Raw genomic sequence first — 22,776 nt, 5'->3', positions numbered from 1 at the left:
ACCTTCCCAGTGCGAGCCTCAAGAGGAAACTGTCCAAACCCGCATCATCATCAAGCCACGCTAAGCGAGGCCGGTGTGATAAGCTCGATAGCAGATGCAGGCTGAAAGCAAACGAGGCCAATCCCTGGAATTTTACTTATCGTGAGGCTTAAAATCAGTGGTCAGAAGTCAGCAGAATTAATAAGGCCTTGTCAGGTGTCTTTGCAGTGTGGGTAGCACAATAGGTAGCACGACTTCTTTTTGGCGAGTCCGAGCGGTTGCAAACGGCTTTATTTTGACAAATATGACAGCTCTGATCCACGGCACGGAGGTACTTTAGTGGCTGCTTGCGTAGCAGTAAAATGGCGTTAGTCAGTACCCAGAGCCTTATTGGCAAGTTTTCTCATGCCGTGTTTTGGGACGAATCCTGATGTCCTGACACTTGAGTCCAGATCTTTACAAAGTCTTTCGACGGAGACCAGCTATGCTGAATTTCAATTGACCGAGTCTGCCTACCTCAAGCCTTGAAGACTTTCCACGATTTTCCGTCGAATTATATACTTTTCCCGTGTAGTTGTCATAAGGATGGTGCTCGACACAACAATTGGCTACCTGGTGCGAGACGATGTTTTCAAGACCGAGAAGGCGTTCGACACGGATTTCCCCGTGTCACACGTGGCCGGAGCACGCCGAACAAACTTACAGACAGAAGCGAGAAAAGTAACGGTGCAAGAGATCACGGATTCATCTCAGTGGGACTTGGATGTCCACGGATTCTGTGTGCTTCGCGCCGAGACCAAGCTTGATCCCAAGGAAGCTTGGGAACGCAAGAGGGAGGTTCAGAAGTCGTATTGGGACCAGATCGAACGCTTGCTCGAGAAGAGGTTTCCGCAGTACTCGCGAATCGAGTCTTATGACCTGACCGTAAGACACCATTGAGACCACTTCGAGTCGGTATTACAATCTAACTATTCCATTACACCCAGCTACGAAGCAGAGACGAAGATTTTCCCAAAAATGCTCGGGTCTACGTTGACTCCCACGAGCAGCCGGCGACCATGCCCCACACTGATGTGTCTTCTGCTGGAGCGTTGACCGAGTTGATGCACGTCTTTCCCGGACAGAGGGAATACGTGGAGGGCAAAGACTACGATATTATCAAGTGCGTCTTGTTTTCTATTTGAAATTCTAGTCTCCCAAATTGAAATTGATGGCTAAAATGTTGGAACTCTTTGCAGTGTCTGGAGGCCATTGATTGGCCCAAACGATGACTGGCCATTGGCCATCTGTGACTGGACAACCATCGATTCACAGAACGATATTCTTGTCAACGATGGAATCAGGCGAGACAGAGTGGATGAGAACTGTTTGCTTCACTATAATGAAGCACACAGATGGTACTATATTAAGGATCAAACAACGGAGGACCTCTTGGTCTTCCGAAACGTCGATTCATCTGGGTGTCGGGCACGTAAGTAATTCTCTATCATTCTCCCAACTAAAAGTAGCTTGAGTCCTCATGCTGACGCTATTTTAAATTCAAGGAGGATTCCATTGCTCTGTTTTCAATCCTTCTGCAAAAGGCCCTCCTCGCCAAAGCATCGAAGCGAGACTTGTGGCTTTCAGAGACTTGGAGTAATGGCCGGGGATGTATATGGAAGGCCTTGTATCGTCAGTTCTCAATTCGGTATCTATTTTCTTATCCAATCATGCATTGCCACAGTGAAGCACAATACGGATGCGGGATAGCGTAGACGCCTTACCGCACCCTTCTTGGGCGTGGATTACTCACGACGGCCATCTTGTGACTGACTGGGGAAAGGGTGGCGCTGCAACTAGCCATTCAGTTCCTTCAAAGATGCCCCGAGGCAATACAGTGTCTATGCACTGTGATTTCGGTTATTTTGTGCGGCTGAATTTGAGACTTTTTCGGACCCCAAAGGCAGATCATCTGTTACACGGCATTCCAAGTGGTGGTCAGCCAGGCCTGCCAGGCTGCCAGGCAGCTGCCAGGCCGATAGAGTGCCTTGAGTAGGGGCCGATCATTGCCACAAAAAGAAACCGGTGAGCTGCCCACTACTTTTATCTAGCTTTTGCCTGCTACATGGCTGTCTGCAACTCTTGTCTCCGTGGGTTGGAAATTGCCAGCCTGCTTAGGCTCCCTTCCTAGCCGACCTGCTGGATGAATCTGTGTATATCCCCCCTCTGCACACTCTCTTGTCTGTTAACTTGTACAGAACTTCCTAAAGCTCGTGCAAATACTCCAATATGCCTGCCATTATTCCTGGGTTTCCCCGCAGTCTTGATCGGGCAGACTATTGTCTGTCCAACCAGTCTGCAGATGTGGAATTGCCCACAGCGCCTCAAGCAGTACCGAAGACAATCAACGTGGCGTCCAAGAATATTATGAACCAGAATGTTCCTTCCAAGCACGCGCAAGACGGTGTGGCGGCTGGTGTTACTAGGAAAGATAAGGAAGGACCACGACGCGGTTCCACTGCCTCGTGAGCCATGTTTTATGGGCAAGCAACCTCTTTCTTCTGCCCGTCGGCGTTGAGTTGCGGGGCTTACTAACTGATTTCAAAGTACGACCGGCAGAAAGTTATGAATTGGTGTGTTTCATGATGATTTACGCCAAACATATCCAGACCGTAAGACTTGTGGTCTGGACTGAGTCTACAAGGTCAGCAATACAAGATCCTGTGCAGATACTGTTCGCATGTGGAGTTCATATCGTACTCTAGGACCGACATTGGTCAACTTGAACAATTGAATTCATGGAAAAGTCTTTGGTATGAACTAAGCAACCTCTTCACGGCGAATTTGTGGGAGCAGTCTGGATTCGCCGTATGCTCAAAGCACACGTTGGTGCCCTGGGGTGTAACTGTTAGCAGGGTCCCTCTTCCACATGCCCAAATAAAAACTCTTCCATGCAGCGTGTCTCTGGATACCAAGCCGCTGTGGGCTCCCTGTCTGCCATTTCGGGCCACTTCCCGCGGTCAAGTGGGCTGTTCGGTCTGTTGAAGGGACATGAGGAGTGGTTGCACGATTATTATTCCCAGAGCTCCCCAAGAAAGAAATTACTTTCAAATTGGATCGGGCTCCTGGTCCCAGATGAAAGATCCCCGGATGTGACTCTGATAGAATGACTCCAAACCTCGGAATGTCACACCGTGGGGCACCCACCTCCGGGCACATGCACCATCGGGCAGCACAAATTTCCTAATACCCACACAAACTCTCCAACTTCACTTACACATTACGAAATCCAATCACTTTACACACTATCGAGACCTCTATTATAAATAAGTTAAATATACTTAAATGTTTTAAGAAAGCTTAAACATTTAAATAAATATACTAGTTTAAAAAACATTAATTAAATAAAATAATTATTTTACCTTTATTAAAGTTATTAATATATAACCTATCTTATAACTAATTTAAATATTCTTTTAAGTAGCTACTATTTTAATAACTTTAATATAAATAAAAAAAGCTCTTTTAATTAAAAACTTCTTTTCTATAATAGAAAGTAAAAGAAATTATAATATTACTTTAAGAGCTTAAGACTAGTATAAAGCACCTTTATAAGTAGGTTTAAGGGTTCTAAATTAGAATTAGGTAAAGGCTGTATATGTAAATAATTTAAGTCTATGTGGATGTTAGTAAATCTGCACTGTGTGACGGTACGGGCTCATATACTGATGGAATAACCAATGGTTGAATTGGTTATTATGGTCTTTTGGCCGAGCCGTCTGATTCGTCAGCAGTAATTAGATGACAACCGTCTCACACTGCCCGAAGGTGGGTATGCCCAAAGGTCCATAAGGCAAAGTATTGACTGGCTGAGAGAATGATGAGAACGCCTCAAGAGCTGTCAGTACACACCCCTGTCAGCGAACGCCGTCATAGTCGGCCACGATTTCGTTTATAAGAGAAGTCTTCAAGTTGTTTACCTGTTTGGTGAGCATATCATACCCGGAAATCAGAGGACGTCAGCTCGTTGATGTAACAGCCACGCGGACCGTTCGACCTTGCCATTTCAAATCCTGTCCTCGTCATGTCCACTGTGGCCGGGTCCAATTGCCTAAGTAGACGGAGCATCTGGAATTAAGGCGATCCATTGCATGGTCACAGCTCTGTGGCAAAGACTTAAGGTTTCAAGTTGAATGACCGAGGTTGTGTGAACCCAATTAGGCTTCTGGGTAAATATCTAGGTACTTAAGTAGGTACTAGCCATTGCTCCCCCCGCCTTAAAGAGTCCACTTGGCCTTTCAAGTATTCTCTCGCCCAGATTAAGGGCAGAAGTTCTCATCTTGGAAACCTCAATGAACCTCGACTATGTATTAGATGGCACTCCTCCGTGGAGAGCCTCTCACCCGGGGCATCACTCCCAGCGGGCAAGACATACAACATCACACAGTGACAATCGTGCACAATCTCACGGGCTCACAAATTAATGCAAAAGAGGCAGATTGTAAGGAGAACAAGAAAACTTTTCAGCTTGCATTCGACACAACCCTGCTTGGCACAACCAAATCTCACACTCTAAGCTAGCTAGCTGACGACGGGGATCCAGAACTACCTATGAACATGGACAGACACATTCGCCCACCACCAGAGATAGGCACTACGGAGATCCAAGGTGAGGCCAGAGACATAGACCGAGACCAAAGCCCGGGCACCCAGGGCTTTCCTTCCGGTCGACACAGATAGGCTCCTCCCATGATGCATGAGCAGCAGCAGCAGATCCAGTTGTTACAGGCACGAACAGCATTCCGACCCACTTCTTTCACGAGACTCCCAGACACTCATCACACCAGCCAAGTCGACGAGAGGCTGACGGAGACGGTGACTGGGTGTTGGCAGGACGGAAACACCGCGGAAGAGAGTCGCAGCCGAGCGCAAGATGCAACGAAAACACAGACAGCAACGCAGACGACAAGAACGAAGACAGGCAGAACTAGACACTCAACAAGCCCTTCTTAGGATAAGGGCTAGTCGGATCCTTGTTGCTCCCTTCAGTGCTCGCAACACCGCTCCGCACAGACCCAGATCCAGACCCGGTCCCAGAGTTGGAGCCGGGGCCAGATACCTTACGAGCAACATCGCCCGGCGTGGGGAACGGCGGGAAGCCAGGCGGGCTCCGCACGTCGCCACCAGCACTAGTACTAGCACCCACCGGGTACGCGTACTGGCCAAAGGGGCTGTGGTTCGCCGAGGTGGTGGTCGTGTGCGAGGGCGGGAGGAAGGGCGCGGCGGTGGCGTTGATAGCACTGCTGCTGGCGCCGCCGCCGTCCCTCATCATGGCGTTGTTGATGTAGGCGCTGCTGTTGTTGTTTGTGGAGCCGTTGCTGCCGTCATTGTCGTCATCGGTGGACTGCGTAAACCCGGACACGTCACTAAGCATGGACGAGGAGCGGCCCCTGGACTTGCGCGGCAATGGCACGTGGGACGGGTGCTGGTACTGCGGGAAGGAACCATGCGAGAACAGCTGATTAGGCGCGGGGGCTGTCGCGAGCGTCGCGTTCGGGAGTGCTGCGGAGGTTGCGGGGGACCACGTGTGGTTTTGCGCGTACTGTGGCCACTGCGAGGCTGCGTTGTGGTACGCGGCGGCCTCTTGTCGCTCGTAGAAGGCGGCGTACTCGGCCTGGTTGAAGTTATTGAGCAGGCCTGCCAGCATGGTGGCCATGTTGGCTGCGTTCTGCTTCTTGTCCTCGTTGTGGGCGCGCGCGATCGCCAGACGGTCGGCATAATCCTTCTCCCTGCGGGCAGCTTCGCTCTCGAAGGCGGCTGTCTCTTGCCGGCGGCGGTCGGCCTCATCGAGGCCACGGGCATTGGCATCTGTTATGCGCGCATGCTCACCGTCAACCTTGTTGAGCCGAGCGGCGATCTTGGTCCGCTTGGCCTGCAGGCTCGTCTGCTCATCGTCCAGGGCCTTGGCGTCTTGATCCACAGAGTTTTTGAAGCTCTTGAACGCGCCCTTGGCCTGGTCGAATTGGCCCTTCTCCGAATTGTACTGGCCTTGCTTCTTACGATAGTCTGCCATAACTTCCTCCGGGATCGACTGCAATTCCTTGACCTGCTCCTGAAGTTCTGCGATTGCCTGTTCTGCCTGCTTCTGCTGTGTCATGTTCTGTGCGATCTTCTGTCTCAATTTCTCGTCATTGCCACCGGCGGATTGCACCGCCGAGGTCAGCCTGTCGATGTCCTTCTTGAGCGCGTTCGTCTTCCGGTTATTGTCCCTCCTGAGTGACTTGAGCCTGGCCTTCTCATCATTCAGCTTCTGTTCCAGGCCGGCGATTGAGGTTCTCAGGGTTGTCGCAGGAGACTGGTGCCGATACTGAGAACGAGGTGCCGGGGCCTTCAACGCGTCATTGTCCTTGATCTTCGCCGGAATGGTCCTGAGACTGGTCGAAAAGATGGCCTTGCCGGTACGAGTGCTCACGAACTCGCACTCATAATTCGACATGGGCGTCAGACCGAAAATATCGCCCGTCCACCTCGTGCCCTGGACCCCTTCCTCCTCCCCATCGTCTATCGGCATGATCCGCGTTGGCTGCCAGATAGCATTGTTAACCTTGACATAGAAGGGCTTGGAGGTGTCCACGTATGAGGGCCCCTTGCCATCGCTATCTTGGTCAGTATTTTCAGTGGGGGGTTGGTCCGGGAAAGGGCTTGTGTTGAAGCAGACTGTGTCGCAACCAACATAACAAATCCAGACCTGTTCCGGCTGCGTATTGAAAGGGGCGTTCCCTAGGTTGTGAATGTCTGTCGCATTGGATCCTGCAGACTCGGTTGCCGCATGTGAGAGCTCGTACTCCTTCACCATAACAATCTTTGTGCTCGCCAAAGCTGCCCAAAGCGGTTGTCGAACGCGCACTTGATGACTCTGTTTTCTCCTTTTTTTGTTCGATATAGTTGTACTTGTAAGTTGTCTGTTCGCCTCGGCGACGTCCGGAGGGGGGTTGCCCCCGCCATCCGTGGCTGAATCCCCCGCAAAAGTCGGTGTCTTCCCAGCTTCTGGGTCAGACTGACTCTGGGACAGCAGGTCGCGTTTCTCGCGCCGAAGATACCATTCCCTCACGTAGCGAACAACACCCTGTACAAGTATATGTATGGCCAAGGTGCTCCGGAAGAGCCCCTTTGGCCCTTTCCTCTCGTAGCTTATCGAAACGGGCTTGAGGTCGTCGGCATCCTGGCTGCCCCAGTGGCCCCCGAAAAATGTCTTGAAATTGGAATACCTGTTGATGGCCTGGTGATGACCGAAGTGGTTGAACAGAACGATACCGGCACAAAGGAAGATGTTGTGCGTGGTGCCCGCTCTTGAGCTCGCGCCACCACCCAAGGTCATGGCGATCACGACCTGTGCAAAATCCAGGATCAGATCCTGCAGGGGCATGAAGGCGAAGACGATGAGGAAAAACAGGTCCAGCCCGACCAGGGTCCACAAATTAGGGGCCCCGGGCCCATCAAAGATCTCGGTGAGGCTGAGGCCGGAGCTAGTAGTGACAGGCGGGACAAAGGTCAGGAGGGTGAAGAGCATGTAGATGCTGGACAGGGCGACGGGGGACAGCTGCATGAGGATGATGAGGATGGCGATGGTGTCATGCAGGGGGCACGACCGGAGGACGGTGAAGGCGAGGTCGACGAGGCCGGTGTCTCGGTGGACATTGTTGTTCTTGGCAGCATTGACGTCGATGCGGCGGTGGGCATCCTCAGCGGCAGCCTGGGAGGTGGTGAGAGAGACGGACTCGGAGGAGGAGGACTCGGAATAGGCGGCTACCGAGGGCCGGCGGGCAGTGTCGAGGGACATGTCGTCGGAGCCGTGGAGGTAGCCGTTCCCATTTGCGTGCCCGTTTGCACACGGGGTGGTGGCTGAGGAGTTCGGGAGAGGCGAGGGGAGCGGCAGGGAAGCGGCGTGTTCGGAGGATGACGACTGTGGGTGAGGCCGGGGGCTGCCATCGGATCTGATCTCGTTCCTGCTCTTTTGCTTGACGATGCGCTTTCCTGGACCTACAAGCCCGTTCTCGTGTCGAGTGTCGCGATTGCTGGCCGCTCCCTGCTGTCGCTTAGCCGAGGAGGCGCGAGGCATACGATGTTTCCCGCCCTTCCACTGGTCCCAGAACAAGTTCCGAGGCCAGCAAAAGGCAATGCAGTAACCCAACCAACAACAGCAGAGGTTCACCAGCAACAAGAGGCTCGACGCCAGGCCTCGGCCACTCGCGCCTCTGTCCTTGAGTCCTTCCAGCGTTTCTCGTGGCCGCGCCTACCCAGTGCCCAGCAGCCGCGGTCGGGACGGCGGTTGTTGTTATCTGGCGGTGGACCTCAGCTCTCTTCCGAGGCTGGCTGTGGTTGGCATAAAGGAGGGTGGGTGGTGTCGTGCTGCGAGCCAGACATGCGGTGTTTGGGCTGTGAGGTTCGGTCCCGTCGCCAGCCGGTCCACTGTTTTTTGGTGATTGCAAGAGGGTTGGGACTGGAACAAGTCACAGAAACAGAAGGAGGCAAAAGGAGGGAACAAGGCCAAGGAGTGACAGGCGACAGGCGACAGGCGACAGTGTCGAACGGTGGAGAGCACGGGGGTGGGTTGGTAAAATAATGGGGAGGTCCGTAATGTCTGCGTGAAAGCAACGATGCGAATGCAAAATGCAGAATGCAAAAATGCAGAATGCAGAATGCAGAATGCAGCTGCGGCGGGCTTGCTTCCTCCTCTCTCGCGGCTGAGATTTTGGAGGATTGGGTGCCTCTTCAGGTGCAGTGCAGCTGGATTTGGGATGGGAAGGAGGAACCGCAGGCTCGGTGCGTGCAGGGCAGAAAAACCAAGAAGGCGAAGTTGTCGCCTGTGACAGACAGAGAACGGGGGTGAGGGGGGTCGGCCCAGGGGAATACACGGATACAAGTGGCCCATACAGTGCGGGCGGGCGGGCTCGAGCGGCGGCAGACGCTGTGTGCAGTGTGCAGTGTGTGCAGAGCATGCAGAGCGTGCACCTGCTCCGTCCATACGAGTGGTGTGCGCAATGCAATTGGGGCCAGGCCTCGCGGAGCGGGGGCCAACCGCAACAAGCAGCCCCATTAATTTCCGCCTGGTCGGCCATCGTCCACTCAGATATTGGCCATGGATTGGGGTCTGTCAGCCCTCTGCCGATCGCCTACCAGCCTGGCAGCCTCCTGGCCTGCCTGGCAGCCCTGGTTGCCCTGGCAGTGTGCTCTCCGCAATTCGGGATTTCTACAGCATGCACCCACCATGCAGAGGTGGTAGGTCTGTATTGTTGATTTTTTTTGTGATGGTGACGACACCAAGACGCCGCCGTTGTTGGAGACGGCACATTCTCAAGCACTCAAGTACTTGTTAAGCACACAGGCAGACAGGATGGCAGCCATGTGGTGCGCGCTGACTGGCACTGGCAACGCTTGGGCGACAAACGGTGGCTAGCTCCCCCAACGGCCGTGTTCGACACTGTGGTCGCACAGGTAGCCGGCTAACAAGTGCTCGCGACCTCCTGCCGCATGCAGTCAGCGCGAGGCGGTCATAGCTGACGCCCCAGGCAGGTCCCAGACAACCAGACTCCCAGGTCCCTTCCCTTCTGCACGAACAACACGGTTGCTTTGAACGGCCCTGGGCCCCATGACTCGAATCCTCGAATCGCCATGCTGCAACTGCTGCTCGGTCGCCCGTGCAATGGGTTTTCTTGCCCAAGTGCTGGGGTGCCTTGGTCCCAAGGTAGTCTAAATACCTAGAATACCTAGGTATCTATCTACTTGGAAGTGACCACCAGCCTGCCAACTTGATGTCTCGGTCGCATTTGCTGCAGATTTGCGAAGCCTACATAGTACGGAGTATAGCGGCTCGCTTAATTGGACCATTCCAACGACAGGGGTTGGTTCTTGGGGGAGTGGGAGGGCAGGAAAAAAAAGCTTTTTTTCTTAACGCCCTTCGTGACCTGCCAAACCTGCCTGCCTGCCCGCCTGCCCGCCTGCCTGCCTGCCCATGTTGGTCAGGTCCAGGACTGACATCAGGCATGAACAAGGCCATGCACCAGAAGCCCTGGAACTGGAGCTGGAACTGGAACTGTCGGCCCAGGGCTTCTCGCCCGTGGACGGCGTGGGGCCTAAGATCCCTGGGGCACGAGCTAGGAAGAAGACAACCGTTTGTGCGTACTACGGAGAGGGTGTTATGCCATGTTGGTGAAGAAGACGACGCCTGACAGGTCCACCCTTGGAGGCAGAACTCGCCCTCTCCCGGCTCCCGCTGGTCACGCCCCTCATCCACGCTCGTATATCCGGGAGACATTGCACTGGGTATCTGCTGGGCTGCTGGGCCAGGAACACCGGCGTCGTCGGTCCTGCGTAGGGCTCAGCTAGTGCCGCTAGTCTCGGGGGAACGAGCAAAAAGCATAAATGCCGGCTAATGAGGCCAAGCCAGCAGGGTCAACCGCCTGGGGCTCTGGCGATTCGTGGACGCGGGAGGCTCAGCATGTTTCGTTTCCCGCCGATGCCATATTCTTTATCCGTCATCCTGCCCGTTTGTCTTGGTGGCCGCGGTAATAAGAGTGCCCGGTGACGAACCGGGAACCTTGGAAGGGCACGACGACGGATCGCGATCTGTCGTCCACTTTCTCCAGATTCCCAGGTTGCCAGATTCCCAGGCCCCCGCATACCTGCATACCTGCATAGCCAGGCTTTGCTAGCCTGCAGTCACTTGTCTTCCCTGCCAAGTCAAGCCCTGCTGTCAAGACTCATGCACGGGCAGCTGGGAGCCAGGCAGGGACACTGGCAAGACTGGATGGACACTGGAGATGCGACGAGACTGTAGCACAAGCACGACATGGCTGCATGAGGGGAAGTATTTGTTCGGGCAGTCGCGGGACAGAATAACATCTGTCAGGGATAGCTTGACGCCATGCCTGCCTGACAGCCTGCGACGCGCGACGCAACGAGACCTCACCGTAGAGAGAAAGCAGAGTGAGGAGACATGGCCTTATCGCTGACCTACTACCACTATGTACGGATACTACCACTACTACTGTGTATATCTGCGCTAGAGGAGCAGAGGGGCAGATGGAGGTAACGGTAGCAGCGCCATCACATTAGAGGGGAGCATCTCGACTCTATCAGGTCTCTTTGCCCGCCACCTCGAAGGTCTAACCATGGTACTCGGTAGAGGGACATGCATGCAGCATGCAGCATGGCAGACATGGTTGGTGCCCCGACAGAGTCCCGGTTGACCGCTCAGTCATCGGCTCAGTGGTCGGGTCAGCTCCCGATGACCTTGTCCGACTATGTACAATGTGTGCACAGTGATGTATCGCAGCCGTGAGCCATGGGTTGTTCACCCACGTCAAACACCGCCAAGCGATGCAGGGTCAAGAAATACTACTGATCGCCGTTCAAGGCTGCCCGCATGCAGCCACCAGGTGCTTGCTGTGATGATAAGAAGAGAGGGCATTTCCGAACCTTCACTAGCAGACTAGTACACTACTACTACTACAACTGCTACAAATCAGGAGCAATTCCGACTCGCATTTCAATCTCTGCAGCCATCGGCCCACCAGAGCCGCAGGCCCACCCAGTCGCGGGCTCGCAGCAAATCACAAGGGCCCAGGGCAACCGTCTCTGGGCGGGCCTGCAGGGTCGATCTTCCCACTCGGCACTTGCTTGACAAACCTGCCAGGGGTGCCAGGTCCAGCCATGCTGGCGCCGGCTGACTGCCTGCGTGACCGCGCCTTCCAGCCATCAGGCGTCCTGCCGTCCTGCTAAAAACGGCAGAGGCGCTCCAGGCGGGAAGGAAGGACTGGCCTGCCAGCCCTGCACATCCCAGCCCAGCCTCTCTCTTCCCCACACTCGTCCATTTCATCCCACTTGATCCAAACTGACAGACTGAAAGCTCATCGATACGCAGTACCGCTGGAGAGCAGGGCATCTTGCTGATGAGTGATCTACTGCATTGCGTAATTGCTTCTTCAACCACACCTCCTCGCTCACCGCCAATAAACCGTCACGTTCGTCGCCATGTCACCCGCTGCCGACCTGGAAGATGGTGGGCAGCATTCGACAATGACAGGACGGCGCTGGACGTCACACCAAATCTCAACCGACGACAACTACTGCCACAGCCACGACCTCGGCACCACGACTGCGTGCTCACTGCTCACACCCCCACTGCATGGCTCCCACGCACCCTGCCAATGATGGCTTTGCCAGTACAACTGCGTCGCAATGCAGACTCTTCCCAACTCGGTTGAGCTTGACCAGCCAAGACACCATGCATTGAGCATTGGGCATTGGGAGCATGATCGCAGGATCGAGCCGGTGGTACCCATCTGCCGGCTGTGTCCCTGCTTGCTTGGTCCCGCCAGCATGGAGTCTGAGAGTATTTCATGCGGCTAGGCTACCCTTTGCCTCGTCCAAGAGCCTCCCGCCCGCCAGGCCCGTAAGGCACCTCCCTTCTGCCTTCTTGTGGTTGCCCATGTCCCCACGTTGGTGACGGATGCTTATTTGATCTGACAGCTGAGACATCCCCGTCCCAAGACTTATCGCCCTCCCTTGCCTCGATCGGCCGGCGTCGTTGACCAAGGGCGCGGGACGGCAGATCACGGGGCCCCGCCCGATACCGCTTGTCAGTCTCATCCACTCAACAATCGCCCATCTCCCGAGCCAAACTGGCCGATTGGGTCGGTGCTCTGGCCGTCCATCCGTTCGCTTGGTCCCGAGGCCGAATTCGCCCACGGCTTTCCTATTGAGTGTGCGACAGCACCTCATTCAGCACACTATCGCGCGTGTTACCTTTCGCATCACCAAGGTCGCCCCATCCAATGCATGTTTTCCAGCCGTTCAACCCGTTTCTCACTCCGGGAGCGACCCATCCTCGTTCCTTGGTGTTACTATTGGTCTTGTTAGCTTTGCGTAGTTGTCGTCCTCCAGTGAGGCCGATACCACACCGTTCCGTCAAGCTTGATGGGATTGCGATCTTGCAGGTGCGGACTAGCAAAGCTGCCTTAAGTCCCCCGTAAGCCTGGGCTTGACCTTATATCGAAAGTTGGCCGTCGCAGCATATTTGGCAGCAGAAAATGGTGGACACGCCGTGTGGAGTCTTGGTCGGCCTCAAGGACCACGTGCGTGCGTGCACATATTCTACGGAGCACACTAGAGCCGGCGGTTCATCGCTCGGAGAAAAAAAAGGGGGCTGCGTCGACCAAGCGGGAACTGATGGCGTCCTTTTGTCACTGCAGCAATATGGGTTTGTCGACTGAGGTAGCCTCAGTGGGGTCCCTGCCTGACCGCTTCCTTGAATGTCAAAGTTGATTTCATCCTGGCCCAGGTTAACAACCTGTCCAAAAACAGTACGTTGGTGAGGTCTCACAACGATACGGGCAAGATTTTCGTTACGAAACGTGGTTGAATTTAATCTCATTTTCTCTGCAGTCTTTTGCGTGTCAAATACATTGTGCCGTCGTATCCAATCTACATGGCGCTGTGCTTTGGAGTATCCCAAAAAGCCCTCTATCGAAACATCCTCATCACGAGTGCCAACACCTCGATTCCCCTATGCCTCCTGGATCTTGAGCACGCCGTATTCCATATCAATTGTCACATTGATCAGACAGCATGTCTCCAGGGCCGTTATCTGGTGTTTGGAAGCACTGCCGAAGGAATATTTGAGGGAGTACCGCAAGTTGGCCCAAATCCCCATCCTTCCATGGTTCAAATTCCGTCATCCCAACGTGTACATGTCTGAATCTCGTGTTATCCGCATTAAAAAAAATCCTCAAATGCCTGGCAAAATAGGCGGCCGTGGTGTCTCAAATTTCCCAACAAGTGTCGGACTAACATGTTTAAGATGATGGTGTGACGGTGAGACCCGTGCTGTTGAAGTTGTTGGCTGAGCGGGAGACAAGCTTAACGCCCGCAGGCACGTTGTCGTGCGTGGTCGAGCGGGAGAACTTGTAGGCGGGGACGGTCTCGTTCAGAGTTGAGCGAGAGAACTTGTAAGCTGGCACGGTGTCGTTGACACTCTGGGTCGAGCGAGAGACCTTGTAGGCAGGCACGGTCTCATTGGTGCTGTGCCTATAGACAAGGCCCGAAGGGGCCGCGGCGGCCAGGCCGGCAAGTGCGATGATGGGAGTGAAGTGCATCTTTGCTGTTTATTGACGTGGTAGCGACTGTGCTGAGTGAATGACGGCTGGTTACTCCGGTGTTGGAGGACGACGGAAAAGAATGTCGGCGTCGGCGTTCTTGAGAATTGATGAGCACGGATGGGATGAGCAAGTCGAGACCACTCAATGCTGAGGAGCGGTCGCAAGGAATTTTATACACGTTGCCGTGCGGCTCCATTGCTGTGTGGGCTTCCCTCGCGATGCCTGAGATTCCACGGCGGAGCACAAGTAGCGGTGGTCCGCCCTGGCTAAACGACTCAGGAGCTGTCAGGTTGCTTGGGTTGCCAAGCGGGTGGTACCAAGTAATGCTTTCAGATAAGGTGGTGATCCTCATTTAGGTATCAGCGATCGTCCACCCAGACCGTAAAGGTGTCACAAAGTCGCTGCAGGTGTGCATGTGCGATCTTCACCCAGCGGTCTCTGTCGGAGCTCCGGACAGTCGCTTCCGCTTCCCATGCACCGGGTCGAGAGAGAGCCCGGTCAGGCTATACAGTTCTACCGCTGGTGGACTTCTACCATGACCTCAACCTTCCGGATACAAATAGAAAAGAATCCGACACTTCCTCATCCAGGCGCTTCAAGGCCTGAACGTGTATATGAGCCCTCCGGCGGTACTTCCAAGCGCCAGGCCCCACCGACCCGTGTCACGTTCAGCCGCATACTACAATATAGGGCTGACGCCAACCAGATTCGGTGGTGTAGAGATAGCCTTGACAGACTATACAAGAAGGAAGAGAGAGAAGGTTTGGAAGGTGTCATCGGCGCTTGGGAGATGGAAAACCAAGCATCGCCAAGGCGGACCTTATCTAAAAATTGGGTCCAACGCTGGTGGACCCTGCAAAGAAAAACCCAAGAGAAATACCCCCGTAGCACCATCGCCCCACCGGTTTGTTTCTTTTAGAGATGTGGGTATTTTTATCTGGTGTGCAGCCGGTACCAAAGCAGGCACCTTCCAAGGTTCCAAGAACCAATAAACGTCTCTCTACCTCGGATCGACGACTTCACTACTTCAACCTCTTCTCGGATTGATTGTGTACTATTTATTCCTGTCCAGCTACCTAGGTAGGATTCACGCCGGTGCGTTTCAAAGCACATTGCCTTGTCTGTTGCAGACAGTTGTGGGGAGCCCGGTGGGCTGGCCAAGAAGAGCGCAGAGTCAAGACCACAGCACGTGGCATATTGACATCGCCGAGTGTGGAAGTTGCGCGACGGTTGTCTTTACTCGCCGGCGTCAATGTATGCCAGAGAGTTGCTCGTCCCGCCCGACACCTCCGGCCCGCTGCTCTGCTGTTTGTGTATGATCGTGAATTTGACTTGCACCACAGTAATGCCGATCCGAAGTCATTGCTGACTCGGGACTCTGGAGGTTTCGAGCTTTTGGGGGCCGAATCTGGATCCGAGCACCCGGGCTACTTCATTTACTTGGGATGCTCAACCTTGTGGCTGATGGTTGAAGTTGGGTTGTACCCACCGGGCTGGCACGACGGAACCTTGTAAGGGCTGTGGATGTTTCGTGCGAAAAGTGCAAGTGAGCCGCGGTGTGCGCCTCGCGCCTTGCACTCTTCCAAGGTTGTCGAGACTCAGGTTAGTTGCGATCACCTTTGTGTGGGGAAGATCGTTGCGCAACTGACTCTTTGTCGAGATGACGGCGTTGGTATCTGGGACTATAAATACTGGGTCGTCCAACTTTTTCCTTTCGGTGGTCGACGATCTACGCTTTATCAGCTCATTTACCTAAGTATCCGTGCTGGGGCCGCGCGCGTGGATCAATTGATATGGCTGTCTAGCCAAAACTGGGTTCTAACACATCTATCATTCAGTCACTCTCATTGAAACTTCAACCTTTCCCCCCCGGGTATGTTCCGTCATCTGGAGACCGCATCTTTTGGAGAACACTTCCCTCTTAACGTCGCGAATGATACCGCACCTCGGGCCTACCTCATCCCATGTCAAAGCTGCATTAACTTGGGCTCAGACCTACGCCTTTCCCCAGTTTTTTAAGGGATAAGTCACACCAAAAAAAAAAGAATATTAATACCCAGTCGTTTCTTTTTCTTCATCGTGACCATACCTAGGTAAATTGGCAACACAATGTGCTAGTATTTGACTTTCCCAGTCCGTTCGAGAGGCTCTGAAATCATCGTCAAGGTCTGTGGCCAGCTTTGAAATCACCATTCACGTCCACAAATGTGGACGATGTCTTGACACTTAGAAGACATTTGCGAGACCTGACTGATTGAAATTAACTATCTGCACCTCTGGGATACGGAAGCTCGATCACTGGCATCCAGGTGTCCAGAGGTTTAACAGCGTTCCAGACACGGAAGGACACAAAGAAAACACAAGTAATGGGTAGTATGCATCTACCATAATGACGGCCAGCTGGCCATTACCAGGCCAAAATTTGGCTCTTCTGTCTCCGAACGATGACAGGAACATCTATGCTTGAGAGGAGGGGGGATGTTCGGAGTTTGGGATATTCACTTCAGCATCTGCAAGTCTAACCGGAGGCCGTCCGGAGCCACCGGATCTACGATGATATCACTTTTGACATGGTTGCTCGAGTGAGCCGAGATCTGGGGGGTAGACGTACGGTCCTGGTCGACCCGGAGGCCAATCCGCAAGCTGCCAAGATGGCGGAGACCGAGATTGAGGCACTTGGGAAGACCGCGGACGGAGTTATGGATCTCACAGGCTTGAAAAACACCTCAGAAGAAGACAAATCCCTGGAGAGGACGAAAATGACTTGGTCCGGATGGAGGTGGTCATATCTGGCCAAGGGATATGTAGGCAAATGAACAAGTTCGCACACATTCCCAGTGTTCCTGGAGAGAATGTGAATCGGCTTATAGTCTGAGTCATCTACTCATGTTGAGGGCTACTATCATGACCTCGGAGCGATACCACTTTGGTTCACTAATCTTGACTTTGCTTATGGTAAATTCATGGGTGCCTTCTGAGCCCTAATCAATTTCGAGTCCCCAGCACAATAGTGGCGAGTGAGAGGTTTGTCCTTTTTGCACATGGGTGGCCTAATACAATTGACGGGCTTTAAGTCCTTGTGAGTCAACTTGAAATTGACGGCAGACTCCAAACTTTTGGAGAGGCCTGGAGACTTGAGTATGGATCATTTCTGATAACTGAACTACCATTGTCCCGAGTCAACACAACACGGGAGACTGAAACAAGATGAAGTCATCGACAAGATAATTTGGGAATCAAGATGGCAAGTGAACATTGGGAAGATTCAATCAGACTCATCTGACACTTTCGGCTCAGACTTCCTGTGTTCTGACCATTCTCTATTTGCGCTCATTAAGTCTTGCAAGACTCACCTTCCCAACCGACCTTTTCTGTCCCGTATAAAAGTGCTTCATTTGACCTAAGGTCCGGGCCATTCAGTATCAATTTCTAAGTCAACTTTCTGGCATTACGACCGCTACTTGGCCAAATAAACACACTACAACTAACCTGATTAGCCACCCAGAACGGGCCTATACCCTTCCAACACAGTTGAGTCTACCACTCGCCTTGGGGTTACATCTGCCGAAAGACGAGAAAATGTTGAGTGGCGGTGACGGCGCGGCTCTCTTCCTCGGCGGTTTCGGCCTGTGCGCCGTGATCTTTATTGTCTGTATTTTCTTCGACATTTTTGTATACAACAAGGAAAGGAACCACTGTTACATATGTGGCGTCGATCTGTTCAACTTTCTATGGTGTGGAAGCAAGTCAAGGAGAGAGAACGACATCGATTTTGAGTCTAGGTCGCCGAGACGAGGTATTTGACGGATATATGGATGACCAGTTGAGGTTTGATCTAGCCGCGGTGCAGCCTTGCTTCTTTTTGGGCGGTTGTGTGGACTGAATGGTTTGTTGAAGCCGCTCAGACTAAACAATCTCCTCTTCGGAGCAACGCGTTTTGTGAGCACTAGGAAAGGCGCTGGTTGCTGTTCTTGGGAGACGGTTTGCTTTGCTCGTCAGAGAGGGCCTAGAAGCCTTGCTATGGTTGGTGCCTTTATAGGCCAAATTGAAAGGGCTTTGAACATTGCGGAATATCCGAAGAAACACACCCCGGATTGAGAAATCACAGGTTTTGTGCCTACGCGATACTAATGCAACGACGTTCAAAGTTGGGTCCTGTAGTCACGGAATGTGCGATGGCTTGCTCGATCCGTTGCACGAACGAGCTTCGCCAGATTCTGCCCTTCACGCCCCCCCCCCCACCCTCTCAAAAAGAAACCTAGTTGGATCAACTGAACCTCATACTGGGTGGTTTCGTTGTTTACTCATGTGCGTCTGAAGGCATATACGGTCGCTTCACGCAGTGCACCTGATGTGATAAACGTTACAAGACCTAGAGGTTCAGAAAAGGAAATCGCCATATTGAATGCACCGTCTAAATTGAAGCCTTTGACAGAACAACCTGCTGCATGAGCATTGCTTTCGAGTCGATCCGCCGGGGGAAAAGTGGGTGTTAGATGGTGGGTAGACGGCAATGATTTCCCTCCCATTTTACAAATGCAGCGGTGTTACTGTAGCAATTTTCGTTTGGAAGCGCAAATTTCATCCCAGAAAAATTGATGCATGTTCAAAATTTTGGTCCTAGACTTTTACAAAAGTCAGCTGTTAGAAAATCAGAGTCCATGTTCTGACTGCAATGTCTCGCTCGACGTGGGCGTTCAAGTCTTTATTTCCCTTCCAGTTCCGCTTTAACAAGCTCAAGCAAAATCTAACTGAATATTGAAGGTACATACTTTCGGTCACGACCAACTCGCTGCTGGCAACTGCGGCACAGCAAACCTGGTCTGTCCCGACCTCTTGACCCACCTGGGCAACCGACTCTAAGCGCCTGAAGGATCGCACCTTAACCCCGGGCTGTCAAAGCCAAGACAATGATGTTGGGCGGCCGCATGGGTTCACGGCAAAGGGTCAGGTCAAGGAGGCAGGTCGCAGCCACCTCGAGGGCCAACAAAAGTTCCCATGGCCGCAGAATCACAGCAGTTGTGCAAGGCCGTCCCGTTTCACATGCTCCTGCAGGCCCTGCTCCAGCGTATTTGCTTTGATGAGAAAGCACCAACAAGTCTGATCTGACGACCAACAACTGGTAACCGCCTGGCCTACTTTGAAAATGGAAACACCAACAACTTCAAACTGTAGACCAACTGTGTTCCATCTCAGGTGGATTTTGACCTGTTGGATGATACTTGAGTATAAAGGTGGACATCATGCCAGTTGCCAGAGGGTCTCATTCTCAATTCTCATTTTCGGTTAGTAGATCAAATAAAACTGCCGTGCGTATGCAACGTCGTCAACAGTACTTCAATCTTCCACAACTCGTCTAATCTCTCCCCCTGAAAGCCGACCTTGACTTCAACTTGACTGCCGCAGCCACAGGCAAAGATGTGTCAAGTCCGCACTCGGCAGTACGAAGGATGCAAGCACACCTTCCATCAAAACGAGAAACCATGCAATGCCTTCATTGTTGAAATACAACAGAAAGCGAAGCAAGACCCTTCGGCAAAGAGCAACCTCTGGTGCAGCAGGCACGCCTCGAAAATTCCGCAGTGCGGCAAGGTCCAGCCCGTCAACCAGGGCACAATCGGAAAACAATCCAAGCCCCCGTTGGTCCCGATCTCTCATGTGAGGGATCCGTCAGAACATGACGGCATCGGAATGATTGGTTGGAGGCCGCCTGCAGCATGCGATATTCCTCGCCTCGTTGAGGGCCACTGCGCCGGTGAAGAATTGAATTTTCTCCGTGAGAAGCCCATGCTCGTCAAAGGGAAATGTGGGGCTTGCCAGCCGACGACAGGCTCAGGTCTTTGGGGGAGGCTTTCGGGAAGTTAGACCGAACAGAGGAGCAATATCTTGTCATCTGGAGTTGAGCAGTCGTACTCCTCAGAATAGGATGTAGGGTACGGGAGAAATCAAATACCTGTTGGGAAAGAGTACTGCTTTCCAGGCTTTGAGCGTCTGGGTGCAATCTCCTCTCTGTTTCTTAACCCCCCCTCTCCTTTTTTGTTAAAAAAAAGAGAGAGAAGTAGAATCAATCCCTTTGATTCATGGCACTCTTAATCTGCGCCATGAACGATCACCTTGTGGCTGTCTTGTCGCTCAACATTCGTAGCTTTAGACTAGGATGGGCTATCGCAGAGCTTAATTATAGAGTGACTGTACCACTTATAATAATCTCCCAGTCAGTATTACTGCTCTGAGACTCAGTATCCTATTGTGAGAAATACAACCACATTGCCTTGTGCTGACCCTTCGCTCCATACTTGGTATATGCACAAAGTTTTTGGACTTGGTTGGCCTCGTCTTAGTATTCCAAGGTTGTCTTGTCACAAGCTATGTCTGAGAACGGTCATTTTCTAATTTGTCTTTGAACATGCAGGCGCGGTGATGAGATTCTTTTCCAATTGAAAATTTGTCTCGGTAGAGCCATGAAAACATCCGAAAGCGAGTGTCAAATCTACATAGGCAGGAAAACAAGCTGTATCCAGGCCAAAGAACAATTGTTTATTCCGTGTTCCTATTCACGATGTGCTCTACGGTTGCTATCCGGTCCCGCCATTCTCAGGTTCCAGTTCCTTATAAGCCCTTCCGCGCCTGCATCACCGACGACACGGGAAGAGGACTACCACCCCAGCCCCGCGACGATTTTGAGAGCAGATAGCTTAGTACCTGCTGAACTCCTGAGGAGCGTCATGATCACTGGTGAGAGAAACAACAGTCATCAGTATGCAAGGCTCGGTAGTCGTCAAGAGTGCACTAGGTAGCAAAGGTATTGAGTGGGGTTGGGTCTCGACTCACGGGTGGAACTCGCTCTTGCCGCCGTACTGCTGCTCGTAGAGCTCCTCGGCCTGCTTCTTGGCGTGGTGCTTGGCCTTCTCGCGGTCGACAAAGTCCAGGCCCTTGGACTCGACGAGCTTGTCGACCTCGAAGCCGGCGGCGGCGGCCAGCATCTCCTTGGCCAGGCCGTGTTCGACGGGCTTGCCCTCCTTGCGCTGGTTCTGCTCCCAGAGACGCATACCCTCAAAGGCGGCGGCGGAGCCGAGGAGCTCGTGGGACAGCTTGGACTCGTGGGGCTGGCCGTCGTAGACCTCGTCACGGGCCTCCTTTGCGTCTCCTGAAAAGGATGTCAGCCACGAGCGTGGGGGAATGCTCATGGGGGTAAGGAAAGAGGAGGGGGAGTGTTCGTATGTGGCGAGGGAACAGGCGTACCGAAACCGAACATTTTGACTGTATTGGTGAATTGGAGGTTGGGTGGGAGAGAGTATCTTGAGAGTGTTGTAAGCTGGTAATGTTCCTGAAATCGTAGAAGTTGATGGTGATGAGACTGGATCAGATGAGGAGGGTGGAGGGGGGGGGAAGAGGTTGCTTATATGCTCAGGAGCTTCTTGTGCATTGCCCCCTTTCTGGTTAACATGTGCCCAAACCTATGGTCGAGACGACCAAGTGGAGTTTGGACCTTTCCGTGACTGATGTGAACGAAGCATGGCACTGCCCCTCCATCCATGGCCTCAATGGTGACGTCTAGGGTGTCCCTGGCCATCCCGGCGACTAGGGCGAACAGCCTGGGGGCCCATGGCCAGCCACACTTGCCCGTCCGAGAACCCCAGCGTCAGAGAACCCCTTGTCGATCGCCAAAAGCTTGTCCTCCGGACTGCTACGTAATTTCAAGCATCCCGCGTGTCTCCCCCCTGCGACACTGCAGCAGCTGAAAGCTGAGTGGAGTGGCGGTTACAGCTCGTGCAAGCGTACCTTACGCGGCCGACGCACACAGCGGGCACAGGGCAGGGCTGGCTCCTCTCGGAGTGCTTGCCCTAGGCCTTGATTGTTTCCGTTTGATGTACAGGTTTCGGAGGCCATGTTCAATCTAAGGCCATTGGATTTCCTGCAATCCATGGAGCGCCCTCCCTACCTGGAGATGGCACCATATATTTGCTCGTCCGATATGTGCCGCGAACCTCGTGAACCAGCCGGTGAGGTGTTGGGCAACTCGGCAGGGAAGGGCGGGACTCCGGCTTCAATGTTGTCCAATGCGAGAACAAGTCAACACGCTGGCATAGCAGTAGCCCACAGCTCCAGATCCTCAGTGAGCCGGGCGAAGCGGGAGGCCAACCAGTCGAGGGGTAGCTTTAGTTGATGAGCCGTCTATCAAGTTACCCCACCATCCGAGACCCCTGAGCTGCCCAGGCAAGGCCTTGATATCCGAAGTATGAGCATGACGGCGCACATGGGCTCATGTGGATCGACAGGTCAGGCTCCAGACACCCACTTGCACAGCCAGGCTGTCCGAGGTGGCGGAGGTGTGGGCCAATATTGATCACTGAGGAGCGTCTGTCTGGCAAGTCTGGCTTCCGATCTGGCGCCGCGCCGGGATCTCGGCATCCTACTGCCCAAACCTGGCATGGCCCATTGAGGTGGGGAGAAGGGGAGGGCATAAGACTTGATATCCCAAACCAGGTCTCATGCATGATTGGTAGCCAATGTTTGGCCACCAGGGCAGAACAGGTATGATGATCAGGGAGACCAAAGCTTAAACGTGAGAGGGAATGAAACCGTTCATCGTGTGCTGTGCTGTAATTGGCCTGGTGGCATTTCGATGCGGGCCTTTGCCTTGGTCATCACCCCGACC

At 53.2% G+C, this 22,776-nt stretch overlaps 5 protein-coding genes across 5 annotated transcripts; 2 read left to right on the top strand and 3 right to left on the bottom strand.

Annotated features, from left to right (window-relative positions):
* The first annotated feature begins 348 nt into the window (after positions 1 to 348).
* On the top strand, positions 349 to 3,271 carry KVR01_006488 (uncharacterized protein). Its single transcript, XM_044790613.1, has 5 exons — positions 349 to 903; positions 966 to 1,141; positions 1,218 to 1,450; positions 1,524 to 2,501; positions 2,566 to 3,271. Exons 1-4 carry the CDS (start codon positions 565 to 567, stop codon positions 1,616 to 1,618), a joined length of 843 nt encoding a protein of 280 aa, XP_044643919.1. The 5' UTR covers positions 349 to 564; the 3' UTR covers positions 1,619 to 2,501; positions 2,566 to 3,271.
* A 1,189-nt stretch (positions 3,272 to 4,460) lies between these two features.
* On the bottom strand, positions 4,461 to 8,803 carry KVR01_006993 (uncharacterized protein). Its single transcript, XM_044782548.1, has one exon. It carries the CDS (start codon positions 8,075 to 8,077, stop codon positions 4,946 to 4,948), a length of 3,132 nt encoding a protein of 1,043 aa, XP_044644424.1. The 5' UTR covers positions 8,078 to 8,803; the 3' UTR covers positions 4,461 to 4,945.
* A 5,011-nt stretch (positions 8,804 to 13,814) lies between these two features.
* Positions 13,815 to 14,114, bottom strand: KVR01_006784 (uncharacterized protein; the record flags this gene model as incomplete). Its single annotated transcript, XM_044783380.1, has 1 exon — positions 13,815 to 14,114. One exon carries the CDS (start codon positions 14,112 to 14,114, stop codon positions 13,815 to 13,817), a length of 300 nt encoding a protein of 99 aa, XP_044644215.1.
* Positions 14,115 to 19,535: 5,421 nt separating this feature from the next.
* On the top strand, positions 19,536 to 19,982 carry KVR01_006901 (uncharacterized protein; the record flags this gene model as incomplete). Its single annotated transcript, XM_044781717.1, has 1 exon — positions 19,536 to 19,982. The coding sequence occupies one exon, from the start codon at positions 19,536 to 19,538 to the stop codon at positions 19,980 to 19,982; it is 447 nt and encodes a 148-aa protein (XP_044644332.1).
* Positions 19,983 to 20,812: 830 nt separating this feature from the next.
* On the bottom strand, positions 20,813 to 21,372 carry KVR01_007019 (uncharacterized protein; the record flags this gene model as incomplete). Its single annotated transcript, XM_044787106.1, has 3 exons — positions 20,813 to 20,849; positions 20,949 to 21,264; positions 21,360 to 21,372. The coding sequence occupies 3 exons, from the start codon at positions 21,370 to 21,372 to the stop codon at positions 20,813 to 20,815; spliced, it is 366 nt and encodes a 121-aa protein (XP_044644450.1).
* Between the last annotated feature and the right edge of the window lie 1,404 nt (positions 21,373 to 22,776).

The sequence above is a fragment of the Diaporthe batatas genome (genome assembly GCF_019321695.1).
Source record: "Diaporthe batatas strain CRI 302-4 chromosome Unknown Contig00007, whole genome shotgun sequence".
NCBI classification, from domain to species: domain Eukaryota; kingdom Fungi; phylum Ascomycota; class Sordariomycetes; order Diaporthales; family Diaporthaceae; genus Diaporthe; species Diaporthe batatas.
The sequence above is the reverse complement of the archived record's forward strand: the minus strand, read 5'-3'. Positions and strand labels throughout refer to the sequence as shown.

Excerpts from the sequence above, each read along its gene's own strand:
- KVR01_006488 (XM_044790613.1), top strand. The coding sequence starts at position 565 with ATGGTGCTCGACACAACAATTGGCTACCTGGTGCGAGACGATGTTTTC. Across the intron at positions 904-965 it reads TCGAGTCTTATGACCTGACC|CTACGAAGCAGAGACGAAGA; the intron begins GTAAGACACCAT and ends CATTACACCCAG. Across the intron at positions 1,451-1,523 it reads TTCATCTGGGTGTCGGGCAC|GAGGATTCCATTGCTCTGTT; the intron begins GTAAGTAATTCT and ends TTTAAATTCAAG.
- KVR01_006993 (XM_044782548.1), bottom strand. The coding sequence starts at position 8,077 with ATGCCTCGCGCCTCCTCGGCTAAGCGACAGCAGGGAGCGGCCAGCAAT.